Source organism: Mya arenaria, chromosome 14 (assembly GCF_026914265.1).
Source record: "Mya arenaria isolate MELC-2E11 chromosome 14, ASM2691426v1".
In the NCBI taxonomy this organism is placed as follows: Eukaryota; Metazoa; Mollusca; class Bivalvia; order Myida; family Myidae; genus Mya; species Mya arenaria.
Window position 1 is genome coordinate 6334886 of NC_069135.1, and position 19316 is coordinate 6354201.

The window sequence follows — 19316 nt, forward strand, 5'->3', positions numbered from 1 at the left end:
GCACCATACAAGAATACTTTAAAATGAATGTTATACAATTTTTTATCACAAACAAGTAAAAGTGTTTATATGAACATATCACATTGTGTGTTAATTCATTGCTAGATATGAGGAACTTATTTTAGTATTAGATACCATTGAGTGAAATTATATTTCTCAGTAAAGACCTGTCTTTTACTAAAAATAATGAAGTGATTTTAATATTCTAAAAGTCATGCGAAAATGAACATCATTTTTTATTTTTGTTGCAGGCTCTGACTTAAGCGACATATGGAAACCCTCCTCAATCCCAGTAGACAACATCAACTCACCTCGAACCCTGACGACCTTCAGCAGAGTCGATTCAGTCAACTACACAGCAGCTGCCATAGAATGCCTTGAAGTATTGGAGAATGAAAACATTACTGAACACTGTGACACTCTGCCATCCGGAATTAAAGATCACTTCCTGGAGGCATGTATAAGGGAGTACAGCAGAATCGGGGCAACGGAATCACAGGCCATTATGCTCAAGTCTTTGATCTTTTATTGTGCAACTGCCATGAGCGTATCAGAATGCAACTTTAAAGATTATTTCTACTTCTGTGACGAAATTGAGGAAGACAGTGCAGCGTTCCCAGTATGGATAATCGGAGTTGTTGCTGGTGTATTGTTGTTAGTAATAGTGGCTGTAGTTGGTGCACTTCTTTACAAAAAATACAAGAAGAGAAAGGAAGAGCAAGATTTAGGAGAAAATGGTGACTACGCTGTACTGCAAAACAGAGTAACTAATACAAGGTTCAACAAATCACGCCTTGGGTACAACAGAAGGGATAAGGAGACATCATTCATGAGTGGCAGAGACTCTCAATGGGATGATGGCAGGGAATCCGCCCTCTCTTTTGAGTCTGGACGCGCTTCGCAGGCATCTATCGGCACCAGGTTCTTTGAGTCTCCAATCATGTTCATGAGCGCGGCCCCAAGTAGCACCTTTGGCACCAGGGCAGAATCTGCAGGAAGTAGGACTAGTTCACCTTTCAACTGGCTCAAGAAAAAGAAAGAAGTCAAACCGGAGAGCATCACTGTGGGTCCTGTAGGTAAAGTTCCTGAAAAATTCAAGAAGCAGGAAGACCTCTCAAATGTGAAAACGGAAGGCAAGTCAACATTCTCGGCTGTGTCAAAACTCATCAACAAAGCGCGCAAGGATGCAGTAGCAGAGTCCCCTCACCCTGAGCCCGAGCAAGGGGAAATTACCAAAGGTCCATCAAGGAGGAGCTCCTTGTTTCAAGCCAAGACTTCTGCCCCGTCCTCTCCCGTCAACAGCCCACTGGAAAGCCCCACAGGAAGCCGCCTCTGGTATCGCAGAGGAAGCTCGCCACCAATGAGTCCTACAGGTACACGATAAGAAAAAATTACTACTTTTTTAGACAAATTCATATTCAACAAGAGCTGTCACAGAGACAGCACGCTCGACTATTCCGCCGCTTTTCAATGTAAGGATTGAAAAGTGTTGGCGAATCATGCATGGATCACTGTTAGATTAGATTTCAATGCAATACATGATGTGCTGAGATATTAACATAAATGTGGTTACATGGAAAATTTTAACCAGAATTTTTAAGTCTAATAATAAAGGGGCAAAAATTATATAATATGAAAGATAGAGTTATCTTACTTGATTAAAGAAGAAGGTTAAATGGTTGGGAGCCTGTGTGTAAAGTTTAAATGTAATACATGATGTATTGCTGAGGTATTGACTTAAAAGTGGTTACATCCAAATCCTTAACCAGAATTTCTACGTCAAAAAAGGGACCATTATTTGAATTTAATGCAAACTAGAGTTATCTAACTTTGTTAATTAAGTAGGTTGGATGGTTGAATACCATTGTATCAAGTCTCAACGCAATACCTCAAGTAGATGCTGAGATATTAACCTATGTGTGCTTGCACGCAAAACCTTAACCAGAATTTCTAAGTCGAATAATAAAGGGCAAGTATTTGCATTAAATGCAAACAAAAGTTATCTCACTTGGTTAATTAAGTAGGTTGGATGGTTGAGTACCATTGTATCAAGTCTTAATGCAATACCTCAAGTAGTTGCTGAGATATTAACCTATGTGTGCTTGCATGCAAAACCTTAACCAAGGTGTGACGCCGACGCTTGGGTGAGTAGTATAGCTCTCCATATTCTTCGAATAGTCGAGCTAAAAATGAAAGTTACTTTATTAACCTACCTGCCATCACTGTCTCAAATTTGTTAGATAGATGTGCTTTAATTGCTCCAAAATTTTCACACCACTCTAACCTTGACTTTTGAAAAACTTACACAGACTTATAAACAGGGGTTCTAAAGTTCAGGATTAATCCTGAAATCAAGAGTGTGACCTTATAAATTCAGACTATTGTGCAACTGTAAAGATTGTTTTTTTCCCAGATGCATGTATCAAAAAAAGTATCTAGTACCTTAAAATGAATATTTACGACTCATCATAGTTTCGGAAAGGGTCTTGCCCACATACCCTGCTTTGGCCATTATTCCCTCATACATTTTTAATTTGAATGCATTATTAATTTATTATGTTTAACTCCTTTGACTTTAATGATAAAACCGAAATATATTGTGATTTGTGTACAGATAAAAAACACGCATTAACCTTTATATATGTTTTTTATATAAATGAAAAGCTATGTGGCCACCAGTTAAAAAGAGCAATTTATCGCTATATATTTTTGTTTATCTGTGAACAAATCTTAAGCTCGCCTCCTTATTGTTTTGATCATTCAAGTAAAATAAGTTAAGCCTAATAATGCATTAAAATTGAAAAAAACCAACAATGTTTTTCATCAACCTAATATTGTGCCCCTTCAAGTCAGTATCTCATATGGACCAAATTTTGAACAAAATATCTTTTAATGTTGCACCGGTTTGTTCAGACAGTAGAAACTAACTCAGTACATGTTTGTACAGTTTATAATGTTAGATTTCTATGCTTTCCCAGTTTATTTAATGAAATTTAATAGTTACACATCAATGTTTAACAGACAAGAATATTTACTTTAAGGCTCAGTAAGCAGCAGTACAAGCAAGACACCAAAGATCACTCCAGCCCACATACCTCGCTCCCAACCCACGGCACCTGCAAGCATTTTTGGTGGAAACGGTGCCCGCGAGACGCCCAAGCCCAGATTTGGGACAGATGCCCCAACAACCATCACAGGGACCAGGGAAACACCTCAGCCTAAGTTCTTCAGTAATGAGGGACAATTGTCATTTGGTGGAGAGACTGCAAACCCCTGGAAGAAGTCGGTATCTATACCCCGGCTACCTCCACCAATGAACTTGGCGTCTCGTAAACAAAGAAAAGATGACAAATAAACACAAAAATGCAGTGGGCCATCATTTTTTTTATTTTTATAAGTGTTTGACAATATATGACAGTTTTGTTTAAATTAATATATACATAAAGCATTCATAATGATCTTGTACTTAATTTACATTTCTCATTCTTTTGTATAACCAGTAGTAATGTTGCTGTAATGATGAGAAGACATTTTGTTGTGCCAATTTTGATACAGTAATCAACTAACCATTCCATCCGAAGACTGTGATAAATCTAAATTCCACCTGTGATATTTTAAAAAAAGTGTTTTGGTACTTAAAAGTTTGTGTAAATAATTTGAACACTGTTTCTATCTGCATTATGCATATTTATTCTGATATCCAGGACCTTTAGACATATATATAAGCTGCTGGTAGCATTGTTTTCGTTATCTTTATTTTTCAGCTGCAGCCAAATGTATAATTGGATAAATAGTGGCCAATAAATTAACATCTTGGCTAATTTTAACCAAACTGAAGAATTAAATTGTTTTAAACAATTGACTGCTGTTTCTTTAAATATGTCTCCATGTCTTTCAATATACTTATTACTAATTCATTTTATATTTATCGGTAACTGTTGTTAATACTATCAGAATTGTATACCATGTTGTATATACATATCAGATCATTTCTATTGAATTTCATGTTAAAACTTATTTTTCTATTTTCCTAAAATAAATTCTTTGAAAAAAACACAAAGCTATTGTTGGAAACGATGGTTGCTCACAGACTTGATTTGTGTTGTCAAATTGTTTTGAAATAATTTATATCATTTGTGGAAAAAAGGAGCAGGCACAAACCATTTGGAAGAGAAGCGCAAATTGAAAAAGAAGCAGAATATGGTACAGACAAAAAATAAGTATGAAAATTAACAATGGGCAATTATTGCTATAATACTTCAGTCTATGGTTCTTGTGCACTGCACTCCTAATTAAGATCTGTTTTGGAGTTTTTGCCAATTCAAAGGTCATAACTCTGGAGTGACTGAGGGAACATGGCTGGTTATCCAATCTGACCTAGATATTCCACCCAGACTGTCACACATTTTGACCATATTTGGTGATGATTAGACAAAGGCTTCTAATGTTATTGATCGGAAAAGACCAATTATGGGTAATTTCTTATTAAAGAGCCCTAACACTAGAATGACTTGAGTGAAATGTCTGGTTCTCAACTTTGTGTAATATATTATGCCCATACACAATCTGATCAAATTTGGTGATGATTGGACAAATGCTTCTCAAGTTATTGATCGGACAACATTCTGGATGCGCCTACCTGTCTATGAATGGGCATATAAAAATAAACAAAGGGCAGTTACCTGTTGGCTTAAAATAACAAAGACAGTGTTATGGTTCCTTCTCAATTAGATCTATCTGTTTATGAAGTTTGAGGTCAATACCATTTAAATCCCTTTGCAACTTTTTGTGAAATGGTCCGGACAAACATCCATATTCATGCATACTGTAAAAGTGAAAGGGGAAATAAATCACTTGTGTACTTGTGCCTATTGCCCTGTCTATTTTTCAAATTGCATTTTTTGAAATCCCATTAGTAGATTTTAAGTTATTCTCCAGCAAAGAATGTGACAGACAGATGGACGTAGTGGCCATAATGTGCTCTTCCTTTGGGGAGGATTCAAAATAAGTTTGAATTGCTTGCTACAATTTGGACAAAATCGGCAAACAAACAATTGTCGTATGGTATCAAATATTGCTAAAATTTTGCAGACTAAATAGTATCTTAAATTTTGTTATCATTTCTGAGGTAAATCAGAAGGAACTGCTCATAAACGCTACAAATGATTATTTAAAATATAAATATTCATCAAAAATTTTCTTGCGTTTATGCTACAATTGCATTCATACAGCTTTAATGCAAGAAAAAATGTGATCAATCCTTAAATATCTGCTGAACTTTACTAGCAAAGGTGTATTTCAAATGCCAAAGGGGTATAATCCTGTTTAAAAAAGCATATCACTGCCAACTGACCAAGACCTGCCAATAATGATTGAAAATGAAAGAAATTTACTATGCAGCAATCGACCACTTAAAAACCTTTATTGCCTGAAAGGCAAGTGTCCAGTCAGAGTAATTTTAACTCCAAGGTGACCATGTCTTAAAAACCTTGGACTAAACTGTGACATAATGTGTGAACTTGAGTGCCTATTTATTTTAATGTCAATCAATATATGTTAAGAAAACCTAAATTGAAAGTAAATTTGACCATTAACAGTGTGACATCTTATCACGGTGAATATATATTATGTTCTTTTCAAATTAAGATACGACTGAACAAAGACATGCACTTGTATTCTCTCGACTGTGTAAATAGAAGGGGAATAACTCAGAAAAGAGAATTTGTCATATCTGGCCTAGATATTCTGTTCCAAAATACCAAGTTTCATGAAGATTGGTAACTGTCTACTTTGGCTAATTATCTCAATAAGCCTCACTTCAATTGAAATGGGCATAATGTAGTTGTTGGACAATGAGCAAATAACCATGGGCTTAAAACATTGGTTACCACATTGACCATAAAAGGCATTGATGTCATCTTACCAACAAAATTAATACAAAATATTGCAACACGATAATGTATGTAAATTATTAGGTCAATGTCACAAAATAAACAATGTTTCACTTTGTAAAGCCCTAAATTGACTAATCAAACTACTACTTTTGAAATCGATATTACTTTTTTGAAATATCATTTAAGAAAAAAAGTGATCGTATAATAAGTTTGTTGATAAGATGGTGCCTTTGTTAATTTTCTGTCGTATATCGTACTGAAACCATGCATGAATAGGACCAGTTCTAAATGAACATGAATATGAAAATGTCATTCGAATAAAAAAAAGTCAAACATTACACAAATTAGTTTATTTTTATTTATTTTTTTGAAATAAAATGCATATTTACAATCATCATAATGAGACAATGATTTTGAAACACGTGAAAATAAAACTTAAAACAGTTTTTATAGTCTTAAACTGTAAGCAGTGAGTCTTAAGTTTTGGCATCACCATTGATAACTTTAATACAATACAACTTTGTTCAAAATGTTATTAAATTGATGCAGGAATTTTCAGAGTTTTTTCAGTTAACTATTCTTTAACAATGTCATGTAAAGTACATTCATGTTCAAATTATTCACTCGATTCACCATTGAATAAACAATGATTATTTCAATAATTTTTAACAAATGAACACCACAGATCTATATCCAAAGTCTCATTTCATGTATTTATCCTCTTGTTCTGCCAAGATCTTTGCAGAGGATTTTGCATCAAAGAAAAGTTTATTTGTTTCCTCAATTTCATCTTTACCGATCACATCCTTGCCGTTGATTTTAGACAGAAGGCTGGCTGGTGTAAGAAGTTGTACTGCATATCTGAAATCAGGGAAAACATGTCTTTGTATGAAAACATTCTAGTATGTAGAGCATTCAATGTGAGTTTACATGGGCATTAAATGATTGAAATCATCAGCTTCCCATCCCATATGCTGGGTGCCTGGCAGGAAGGCAATTGTTACCAGCTGTTGGGTCAGCAACCAGTCAAATCAGAAAAAGCAAGAAGTGGGACTTGAACCTTAGACATCCTGCTCCATACATAGGTGCCTCAACCACCAAGGAGGTGTTTATTCATGTATCCAACTTTCATTTAAATAGTGATATAATGTGTTAAAAAAGTTCTAAATAAAGGGTAGAATTTGTCTTTCATCTCCCTAGAGAGAACAGCAAGAAGGCCAATCATGTCTACATTTAGAAATTGGTGACTACCTATGAAAACCAGAAACTACAACCTGAAACATCGATATAATCAGCGAGGATGGCAAGCGGGTTCTATCACTTGTCCAGTGTTCATAGTTTGCCTAGGGGTTCAACTCAATAATTGCTTTAGTCAGAGTGAATAGCATTGCAACACAAATGCAAATTCATTGTGATAGGTTACGTTATAAATACAAAGTTTCATGAGAATATATTTTTTGTCATTTAACACAACCTCACCGCCGCCAATGACAAATGTATGAAAGATGCACACTATATCCCCTATTGTTTCCCCTTAATATAGCATGTATTTTCTTTTTTCTTTGAGATACAGATAATCTAGTGACTCCGCTCAACCTACCGGAGTGTGGTTTTTGTGCCAATTTCTCCCAGCTGTGCAAGCGAATCATCCTCCACTGATAGTCCCTCTGTCTGGGCACGCAGTTTTAATATCTGGCAAAACAATGCAAGATTGGTAATTATTATGAACAAATATGAGCCTGAACATCATAATTCTATCATCATTAATATGCTTCTTGAAGACGCCCCTTGGCAGAACAATACTCTATTTTAGAGAAATTACAAAATGACGGCTTTACTAAACAAGTAACTATTAGGCAAACAAAGATTTCTTCCTACCTGTGTCATTTCCTCCTGTGAGTAAGGGAGAGTTCTGATGATCATCATGCGGTCCAGCAGATCCAGTGGCATACCGTGGGGCGACATTATGTCTTCTGCTCCCCTGGGAAATGAAAAGGAAGATGATGATAATAGAAGGGTCTATGGAATCTTTTAGGCAGATTTGTAACTTGGGTTTCAATAAAGTCAAATTCTAAATAGTCGAAGTTCCACTCATTCAGCAAATAAAGGACTTGGGTTTTTTAATTTCCGGCCAAGATTAAAAGAATTTATTTTTTATGCATTTTGTACTAGTGTATACAGTTTATATATCATATTTCTATTCTAAATATATAACTTGGCATTCTCTATGGAGTTAAACTCTTCCTAATGTGTCCATTTTTTGTTTCTTTTTCAACCTCAGATTATGCTATCAATTGTACATTACAAGAAGTACCTCACTAATCTGCATGTCATAAGGTGTATAGAAGCATTTGCGTTGAAAGCCTTTAAATGCAAGACAATGTATATGTAACTCCTAAAAAGCCTAAAAAACAGTTCTACTCATTGATTGCAAGGCTTCTTGTTTACAATTTTTATTTTATTACAGCGGAAAATTATAATTCTAAACCACAAATTGAATCTTTGCTTTGCTATATATTGGCTTTAAAAATTGAAAAACAAGCTTGGATATGTACAATTATAACCTTATAAATTTCACCATAAAATCAACACAAGTTATTAACAGCCCCTTACTTGATCCTGCATTTTCCCCTGTTGGTGGCAAAGATAACAATGGGTGACAGTGCCGACTCGAGGGCTCTGTGGAGGTAGGTGAAGCACTCAATGTCCAGCATGTGCACCTCGTCGATGAAGAGAACCCCGGGGACAAGCTCAGCGATACCCTGGTCTATGTACTTGTTAACAACTTTGTTGATCTCCTTACGCAGCTTGTCTGTGGAAGTGAAAAATGAAAAACAGTTTTTAAATCGTGTCCATTGCTCGTAAGTAAACAAATGGTCATGACTCAACAAGTATTTCAGCTAGAGTGATGACTTACTACACACGGGCACTGTCACTGCAAGTTTAATATTTCAAATAATTCAAGAAAACACAAAGATTTTCTATGAAGACACCAACAGTAAAACCAAGACAGTCCAAGGCATAACAATATCTGCATTATCATATTTATTTTAAACAAACCAGCTATTAAAGCCTGTTAAAGTGAATTTTTAAAAGCAAATTGCTTCTGATTCACAGTTACACAGGTTACTGAGCAAAGCTTTGCTTACTGTCAACTTCTATGAAAAGTGTGCTTAAGCAAAACCTGACTACTAAGGAAGTCAGTTATATAGAACGAGACTACCCATTTATAACAGATGATTGTTTAACATTGTCAACTAAACATGGTTCCTTTGGAGGATTTTGCACAAATTAGGTTACTTTTGGGTGCAAGATGCAAATAAATTTGATTAACTTTTAAGATGTCTGAAATATATTTACCTGTGATTTCTGTTTTCTTTGGTTTCATTAACTGACCCATCATTGACATTATGTCCTGTCCTCCCTGCGAGATAAAGCAGTCAATCATTCAAACAACTATAAACATACAGGGGTCATATAATCAACAAGAATACAACATAATATTGTAAGATCAGGATTCAAGATTCTTTTTAACTAAAACTGACTAATAATTAAAAAGCTACCAGTCTTAAAATAGATATTATAACTAAGTACTGGCAATCAGAAATATGGATTTGAAAACATGATTGTATGTTAAGTGTATTAATAAGGCGGGTCACAGGCCAAACAGTGTGTTTGTATATAAGTAATGTGACTGAATGATATATATATAAGCAGACCATACACACTACTTTACGACCCTTTAATAGTCCAAAATGTACAGGTACATGTATTAACCAAATTAATGTATCAATTACTGATTGTTATTTCAATACAGAAACAACACTAACATTAAGAACAACATGTATGTTTACACCATTTACTACAAACCTGTGGTCTTGCATTAGCAACATCGAGATCATGAAGCGTAACATCCTGTATGATTTCTTTCTTCTTGTGAACGTCTCCCTTTGGTAGTGGTACATACTCTTCAGCTTCCAAGTCAAACTCAGTTGCAAAACTGTCAGATCTGCCTTGTCTCTGCAATGTAATGAACATTGTTGTATACATGGACATTTTTCTTTTGCATTATGCTGTCACTAGAATTCAATTAGATTATTAAACATGTATTAAATCTCTTTTGTCAGCGAAATTGCCTGTTTGGTTTGGCCTGGCCTCATTTCCCAAGAATTTTGAGACAGCCTTGTCTATCATGTATAGAATAGAACAAAGCCATTGATTGCACCCACCTTGACCGCGCCACTGTTGGCCTCAATATAGATCACATCCCCAGTCTCCACTTTCTCCTTCTGTAGACTCTCATAGATGGATGGGTCCAACTTCAACTGCTTTGTGCCCTTGGCTGTCTTTAAACCAATTATCACATGGCTCACTGTCTTACCATAACCTGCAATCACATAAATTGTACAGGATCCATGTATATTTCTGCCTAGTACAAAGACTATAAATTAAAAATTTAACAAGAGCTGTCACAGTATGTGACGAATGCCCCCGAATGTGACATTGACCTACGAACAAGGTCAGTACATGAAAAGTTGATCTTGCCTTTACGTGTCAAATACATATGGCAAGTTATTTTAAATTGCATCTGAACATAAAAAAATACCACCCATACTTGACAACCGACACTGTTACGTCCTTATATTCAGAATTCCCTTGTGAATAAACACTTAGTGTATCTTTCACCTTAGAGGTAGGGACATGGGTCTTGCACACGACACGTCGTCTTCGTATGTGGAACACATGTAGCAAGTGATTTTAAAATCTGTCCATACAAGGAAAAGTAACAGCCCTGACACGACAACCTATACTCTATGTCCTTATATGCAGCACTCCATTGTGAATAAACACTAAGTGTGACCTTGACCTTTGAGGCAGGGACACGGGTCTTGCACGCGACACGTCGTCTTGGTATGTGGAACACATGTGGCAAGTTATTTTAAAATCTGTCCATACAAGGGAAAGTTACAGCCCGGACACGACAACCTATACTCTATGTCCTTATATGCAGCACTCCATTGTGAATAAACACTATGTGTGACCTTGACCTTTGAGGTAGGGATACGGGTCTTGCACGCGACACGTCGTCTTGGTATGTGGAACACATGTGGCAAGTTATTTTAAAATCTGTCCATACAAGAGAAAGTTACAGCCCGGACACGACAACCTATACTCTATGTCCTTATATGCAGCACTCCATTGTGAATAACCACTAAGTGTGACCCTGACCTTTGAGGTAGGGACACGGGTCTTGCACGCGACACGTCGTCTTGGTATGTGGAACACATGTGGCAAGTTATTTTAAAATCTGTCCATACAAGGGAAAGTTACAGCTCGGACACGACAACCTATACTCTATGTCCTTATATGCAGCACTCCATTGTGAATAAACACTATGTGTGACCTTGACCTTTGAGGTAGGGACACAGGTCTTGCACGCGACACGTCGTCTTGGTATGTGGAACACATGTGGCAAGTTATTTTAAAATCTGTCCATACAAGAGAAAGTTACAGCCCGGACACGACAACCTATACTCTATGTCCTTATATACAGCACTCCATTGTGAATAACCACTAAGTGTGACCCTGACCTTTGAGGTAGGGACACGGGTCTTGCACGCGACACGTCGTCTTGGTATGTGGAACACATGTGGCAAGTTATTTTAAAATCTGTCCATACAAGGGAAAGTTACAGCTCGGACACGACAACCTATACTCTATGTCCTTATATGCAGCACTCCATTGTGAATAAACACTATGTGTGACCTTGACCTTTTTGAGGCAGAGACACGGGTCTTGCACGCGACACGTCGTCTTGGTATGTGGAACACATGTGGCAAGTTACTTTAAAATCTGTCCACACAAGAGAAAGTTACAGCCCGGACACGACAACCTATACTCTATGTCCTTATATGCAGCACTCCATTGTGAATAAACACTAAGTGTGACCATGACCTTTGAGGTAGGGACACGGGTCTTGCACGCGACACGTCGTCTTGGTATGTGGAACACATGTGGCAAGTTATTTTAAAATCTGTCCATACAAGGAAAAGTTACAGCCCGGACACGACAACCTATACTCAATGTCCTTATATGCAGCACTCCATTGTAAATAAGCACTAAGTGTGACCTTGACCTTTGAGGTAGGGACATGGGTCTTGCACGCGACACGTTGTCTTGGTATGTGGAACACATGTGGCAAGTTATTTTAAAATCTTTCCATACAAGAGAAAGTTACAGCCCGGACACGACAACCTATACTCTATGTCCTTATATGCAGCATTCCATTGCGAATAAACACAAAGTGTGACCTTGACCTTAGAGGTAGGGACACGGGTCTTGCACACGACACGTCGTCTTGGTATGTGGAACACATTTGGCAAGTTATTTTAAAATATGTCCATACAAGGGAAAGATACAGCCCGGACACGACAACCTATACTCTATGTCCTTATATGCAGCACTCCATTGTGAATAAACACTAAGTGTGACCTTGACCTTTGAGGTAGGGACACGGGTCTTGCACGTGACACGTCGTCTTGGTATGTGAAACACATGTGGCAAGTTATTTTAAAATCTGTCCATACAAGGGAAAGTTACAGCCCGGACACGACAACCTATACTCTATGTCCTTATATGCAGCACTCCATTGTGAATAAACACTGTGACCTTGACCTTTGAGGTAGGGATACGGGTCTTGCACGCGACACGTCGTCTTGGTATGTGGTACACATGTGGCAAGTTATTTTAAAATCTGTCCATACAAGAGAAAGTTACAGCCCGGACACGACAACCTATACTCTATGTCCTTATATGCAGCACTCCATTGTGAATAAACACTAAGTGTGACCTTAACCTTTGAGGTAGGGACACGAGTCTTGCACGCCACACGTTGTCTTGGTATGTGAAACCTATGTGGCAAGTTATTTTAAAATCTGTCCATACAAGGGAAAGTTACAGAGCCGGACGGACGGTGCGATTTTAATATGCCCACCTTCGGGGGCATAAAAATCAGAGAACAACGCTTCATTTTTAGCCATGAGGGAAGAGTCAGAATGGTGTTTAACATTTATCCAAAAGTTATTCATTACAACTGCTATGTTTTATAAACTGCTATGTTTTATAAACTGCTATGTTTTATAAAGAAACTTACCACCCATAGGATTCTCTGTTTCAACTGGTGTCAGTTCTGTCACCTCACCCTCATACACCTCTTTCGTCTCTTTTATACGGAGGCCGATGGCTCGTCTGAAGTTCTCCATGAGTACCTCTGTCTTCTTAATCTCAGAAGAGTACACTTCACTCCCCACCATGGGACAGAATGGCACCTTGTTACCAAGCTCCTGTGCTATGGCAAGGGCTATGGCAGTCTGAAAAGTAAACAGCAAATTTTTTTTATAAGTAAAATATTGGCTGTTATTAAGATTTTAAAACAACACCATAACAAGCATTTGAAAACAAGAATTAGATCGGAAACAATCTTCGGGACGTATTTTTCAAGTCTTTTTTTGCAAATAAAGGGCCGTAACTCCTAAATGACAAAAGCGATTTCCATGGCTATCGAACTTAATCAAGATATTATGGTCACAATCATGTATGTAAAGTTTGGTGAGGATTGGACACATACTTTTCAAGAATTAGATTGGAAACATATATTTTTGAAGTATTTTTGGCAAAAAAGGGCCGTAACTCCTAAATGACTAAAGCGATTTCCATGACTATCAAACTTGATCAAGATATTATGGTCACAAACATGTGTTTAAAGTTTGGTGAGGATTGGACAAACGGTTTTCAAGAATTAGATCGGAAACAATCTTCGGGACGTACGTACGTACGTACGTACGGACAGACGTACGTACGGACAAGGGCAACCCTATATGCCGCCACTTTGTGGGGGCATAAAAATATGTAAACAAATAAAAAGTTTTTTTTATAAATCCACAAACAATTCATACCCACATTTATTGTATAGGAAACTAGTTCTGACTATTATACAGATTGATTAAACTAACACTTGAAACAGCATTAAAGCTGCAATTAAAGCTGCACTCTCACAGATTGACCGTAAGTTTTACATAAATTTCTGAAAATCGGTGATTTAAGACTGCTGATAAAAGATCAGATCGCAGTTTTTTATATTTACTCTAAAAATTTGATGTTTTATTGCTATAAGTGTTACTAATGCTTTAAGAAACAAGAGGCCCAAAAGGGCCTATGCTCTATTGGCATGGCTTTTGTGGTCATTTTCAATCCAGAGCATGTACGTCTGAGTAATAGGCAACAAATATATAGTTCACTTTTTGTGTTAGGGTTAGCTGAAAACGCTGCACGTTCAACGTCTGAGGACAGGAAGTGTTGAAAGCAGATTGGTTGCATGAACTATTTTAATATGTGCCAAGTAAAGGTAATCTGAGGGTAAAAAATATTTGCTTTAAAAACTGTACTCATGGTCAAAATTTCATTTCTGTAGCTCTAAAAATAAAGTCAGTCAAAGGTCAATGTCACGGACATCCGAGGACAACATTAATGCTTGTTTGCAAAACTGTTCACATGGTCAAAATTTCATTACTGTAGCTTTAAAAATTAAGTCAAAAGGGGTGGGGCCAGCTTTTGCCCAAGGGGCATTATTTCAAATGTTTTCATATGCATCATATGATGCTCCACAACAAATATCAAAGGTATGGGCCTTGTGGTTTGAACAAGAAGATTTTGAAAATATTTCTTAAATAAGTCTCTAGGAAAATTGTGACACCCAGGGCAGTGCCAGTTTTAACCCAAGGGGCATAATTTGAACAACCATGGTAGTGGACCACTAAATAAAGCCTTGTTCAAAATAGCATAATTTGAACAAACCTTCACATTGCAAGCAATTGTGATTTTACATGTACACTTGGCTAAAAATAGACTTCGCTCATGTAGACTTGGCTAAAAATAGACTAAGTTTAAAATAGCATTTTTTTATTATTCCAAGACCCATAATCCAGGCATGAATGGGCAGATCTGGCTGGTTTTCAAAAGAACCGAGTTCTAATGGGTATCTAAATACTGTACTAGTTGATTTTTTTCGGCAGTTTTCCGAACTATTGAGATCTGTTATATTGTGTGTAATCCTTTATGACAGACACTGATGCCAAAATCAGTTGATATGGAGACAAAAAATGAAAAAGTTGTCAAACTGGTCAATCTGTGAAGGTGCAGCTATAAAGATAAAGAACCAACAGCTTATAATATATAGCTTGCATGTATGTCATTCGGAGGTTTAACTGTTCTATAAATTCAATAATCAAAGAAAACACAAAATACAAAATTAACACCAGTTACTAAAAGGAATGTCCAATAATACCTTTCCTGTACCAGGAGGCCCAGCAAGAAGCACAGCTCTTCCGGCCATCTTCTTGGATCTGATCATCTCCACTACCACTCCAGCAGCCTGTAAACACAATAAAATAATGGTTGTGGAAATATGAATCATTGATAGCTACTCATAGCAATATAAAGAAACTACAGCCTATTGCCGAAAAGGCTAAGATCTGGACACCATACATCCATGGTTTAAAAGATTATTGGCCTTGTTTGGCAGATGATAGAACTAGATCAATGGGAGATACAGACACATTTGACTGACAATAAGGCCCAAAAAGATTCAGATCTGAAGTGATCCATATGGTCAGTCTTTGAATATGTGCCATAATGTCTTTCAATCTGGCTTGTATCATACACGGAGTACACCAATCAGTGGGTAATAACTCATGAGTGACAGAAGCGACATGGCTGGTTATAAAACCTGACAGATATTCTGCCAATACACATTCAGATCAAATTTGGGGATTATTGGACAAATGCCTCTGAAGTTATTGATTGGACAAGACCAATTATAGGTAATTTCTATAACTGAAGGGTGATAACATTCGGGTGACTCGAGAGATATGGCTGGTTAACAAACATGTTTAAGATATTAATCCCGGTCACCTCCTGACCAAATTTGGTGATGATTGGACAAAGGTAGTTTATTGGAGAAGACCACTTTTAGGTAATTTCTATAATCAAAGGGGGGAGATTTTTTAACGCATGTTGATTGATATATTTAATCCCGGTCACCTCCTGACCAAATTTGGTGATGATTGGACAAAGGTAGTTTATTGGAGAAGACCACTTTTAGGTAATTTCTATAATCAAAGGGGGGAGATTTTTTAACGCATGTTGATTGATATATATTATATTCATTCATATTAAAACATAAGTTTTTATCAATATTTCTTAATAAAATTTACATGATAGCAATGATTGCTTCCTTTTCCTTATTAAAGAAATCATCTCTAAAAGTACACTAAAATGTGCCAGTTGGTAGTCAGTGATATTTTTTCGTGAAATTTACTGCCGAATAATGGCTGTTTCCCCTCGCCGAAAATCGTCCAATTTTCCCAAAAAAATAGTCATATTTTCCCAAAAAAAGGTTATCAATTCCCCTCAGAAATGAATAAAAAATACAATTATGAATTGTCAGGGTTTTTTTTTCAGCAATATTTATAGCCGGTATTCATGTCATAAAGTATCCTTTTTTTCCCCATTACTGAATACAAATTCCAAATCTGGAGTTCTCAAACTAAAAATAATAAGAATAAAAGACGATGGAAATGTAAACAAAACAGTTATTTCCCTTACATGCAAGCGTCTATTCAAAGAGACATACAATGATGTAACATCCGCGTCATGGTGAAATGTGGATTTTCATCGGTTGAAATATATTTTTTTATCCATTCAGAGAGTATGTAACAAATTAAGAGTTAAAAACATTGTGTTAAAACATGTGTCATTGTCAACAAAAGGATTTATAATTCAAAAGTGACAGTAAATTATTCGGTGCAGGAGAGGATTAAAATAACTAATTAAATAGACAATGCTGTTCTTTGTCATGCCTTACCTACATGTTTACATACATGACATTGACCTTCATTGCCAATATCGGAAAATGACAGAACTGAGAAATGAAACTGAAAGTAGACAACTGGGTGAAATGACAAAGTATTTATTTATTATAATGATGGTGTATTTACTTTTTGATGAATGCCGAAGGAAACATGTTGATGAGATTTTACAAAATTCATTCATTTGTGTTTTGATCAATTGCAAACAAGACTATTTGGAAATTGGAAAAAAATAAAAATATTGATATATTAATTCCATTCTCTCTATGAGTGTGAAAGTCATCATTTTTATTAAACTGGAGATTTTGTATCCAATTTAAGAGGAATTAAGAAATTGTTTATTTCAAAGAGTTAAAACAAGGGATTAAACAATGTAAGGTGTTAACAGAGTCAGTGCATATTATGATGAAAATACCAATGTAATTCATTAAAGTATTATATAAATTATATCCTTTGTTAATATTTATGAATAATTTCCCAACATTGATAGGGATCATTTGGCACAAAAATCATGTTTTACAGAGAGTTGAAACAGTTTTAATAGGTTTCTTTGTTACTGGTTATTTTAAATGACCATTTTAATGTTCATTGTATTTTCCCAATTTTGGGAATTAACACGCTTATTTTCCCCAATTGTAAAGCCACAGGTGGTTTTGAAAATTAAAATAAAAATCACTGGTAGTGGAAATGTAAAAACAAAACCACTCAACCACTCAAAGAGTTGCAAATTAATTATTTTCTGGTTAAGGTCCTGATTTTATGATTATTTGTTTTTTTTAGTGGTAACTACGACAGATATTGCCTTCCTTGGTAAACCAGAGAATGGACAAAAATTTCTGTATATTTACCCCTCCCCGGGAGATATGGCATGCATGATGAATAATGAAATTTTCAAAACAAACTAACAGATTCATGTGTACTTCAGTATGACCACAGAATTCTGTCACACTTTTTCCTCCATCTGAATGTCACAAAACTTCACGATGCAGCAAGGTGGTTCCCCCCAAAAAAGAAACTTACTGATGTAGTCATTTGACTGTGTCTGAGCAAACTCCCAAAAAAATGAAAAACCAACAAGTAAGGCTTCAATAACTAATCGGATAGATTGCTTCAAAGGTGAATGTCAAATACTTTAAATGTCTCAACGCATACATTTTAAAAGAAACTTTGCTGGAAACCATTTTATTTAAACAGGTTAACAATATTTTAGATAAGTGATTTGATAAAAGTGGCGTCTTGAATTATGAATATGACTTAGACTTGAACAAATACTGAAATAGTCTGTATAAACAGCCGCTTCAGAGTCTTTGACAAATTTTGTGGCGACTCAATGCATCCATATCACATCCATATCAAAAATCTAAAAAAAAAACGTCAACGTACAATTATTTGGACTAGATTGTGGCTAATACTGAAATTGCAAAGAAATAAACTGAATTGATCTAAGAAGCAGAAATTGTTTATGCATCGATGTTATGTAGTCCAAATAATTGTACGTTGACGGATTTTTTTTAGATTTTTGATATGGCAAATCCTTCACGTACAAATTGTTTAGTATCAAAAGTGGGTAGTTGTTCCGATCAGGATTCCGGGTTAAAGCATATAGCGTCTATAAAATATCATAAAAACAAGAAAGATTACCAGATAATGTTATTTTATATCAGTTCCATACAAAAAAAATAAATATCCAACTTATAATTATGAGTTTGACGACTTTTCTTCATTTCATTCTGTCAAAACATAACGATATATACATGAAGCGCACCTGCAAGGCTTTAGGGCACAGTTTTAAATCGCTCGGAACATTTTGGCCATGGCCGAGTTGTTACGATTGTATAACGAGGTCTATCACGAAGCTTTGTCGGAGGAGGCCGAGCTATTACGATTGTATCGAGTTGTTCCCCTTCGCATAATTGTTGTTTGTGTCAGTCAACTTTCGTTTTATTGGAAAGGTAAACAACTTGTTTTAATGAATTAAATGCTTGTTTAGTGCAAAATAACATTTCACTTACATGGTAAAGTATGAATATAACTCTTTATGATCAATTTCAACCATAAAATACTTCACTTAAAACAATTTCAATATTTTTAAAACACCCCCGTTTTTTGCACATTCCCGTTTAGACGTTAGGGATTGGAAGAATCCCGTATAACACGTCTATTATTTTAGACTACGATGTTATGATGCATTGGTCTCTACAACCACATGGACAACTTAACTAATGACTGTGTATTTTAGAAGTTTCCAGAACATTTTTGACACAAACCTCTCTAGCCAGTTCCTGACCAACCAAACCGGCGGCACTCTGAATAGCACACCCATTTTCATCTAAACCTAGTCCTTTGATGTGACTATGAGTGGCGATTCTTTGCGTTTTAGTGGTACTTTTGACTTCTTCGATCTTCATTTTTGTGGAAATCTGTATAAACAAACACTTCGCGTTGAAACTTGCGGCAACTTCACGCTTGCCGTAAAACAGTCTGTAAATATATTTTG

General features: G+C 36.0%; 2 protein-coding genes across 2 annotated transcripts in view; one reads left to right on the forward strand and one right to left on the reverse strand.

Annotated features, from left to right (window-relative positions):
- LOC128217628 (uncharacterized) overlaps positions 1-4048 on the forward strand; it is a 57957-nt gene extending 53909 nt beyond the window's left edge. The window contains exons 42-43 of the mRNA XM_052924894.1: positions 252-1373; positions 3042-4048. Of these exons, the coding sequence (XP_052780854.1) occupies positions 252-1373; positions 3042-3355 (1436 nt within the window). The 3' untranslated portion in view covers positions 3356-4048. The remainder of the gene's footprint in view (positions 1-251; positions 1374-3041) is intronic.
- Positions 4049-6229: 2181 nt separating this feature from the next.
- On the reverse strand, positions 6230-19308 carry LOC128216442 (ruvB-like 1). The gene is made up of 10 exons (XM_052923007.1): positions 19087-19308; positions 15238-15324; positions 13048-13264; positions 10124-10281; positions 9765-9914; positions 9255-9318; positions 8508-8706; positions 7773-7875; positions 7495-7586; positions 6230-6755 (listed from the first exon to the last, which is right to left on the reverse strand). The coding sequence occupies exons 1-10, from the start codon at positions 19225-19227 to the stop codon at positions 6596-6598; spliced, it is 1371 nt and encodes a 456-aa protein (XP_052778967.1). The 5' UTR covers positions 19228-19308; the 3' UTR covers positions 6230-6595.
- Between the last annotated feature and the right edge of the window lie 8 nt (positions 19309-19316).

What these genes read in the sequence shown, in the direction of transcription:
- LOC128216442 (XM_052923007.1), bottom strand. Translation starts at nt 19,227, where the DNA reads ATGAAGATCGAAGAAGTCAAAAGTACCACTAAAACGCAAAGAATCGCC. An exon ending in GGCCTCCTGGTACAGGAAAG is followed by an intron (nt 13,265 to 15,237) that starts GTATTATTGGAC and finishes TTTACTTTTCAG; the next exon opens with ACTGCCATAGCCCTTGCCAT. An exon ending in TTGCTAATGCAAGACCACAG is followed by an intron (nt 9,319 to 9,764) that starts GTTTGTAGTAAA and finishes TTTATCTCGCAG; the next exon opens with GGAGGACAGGACATAATGTC.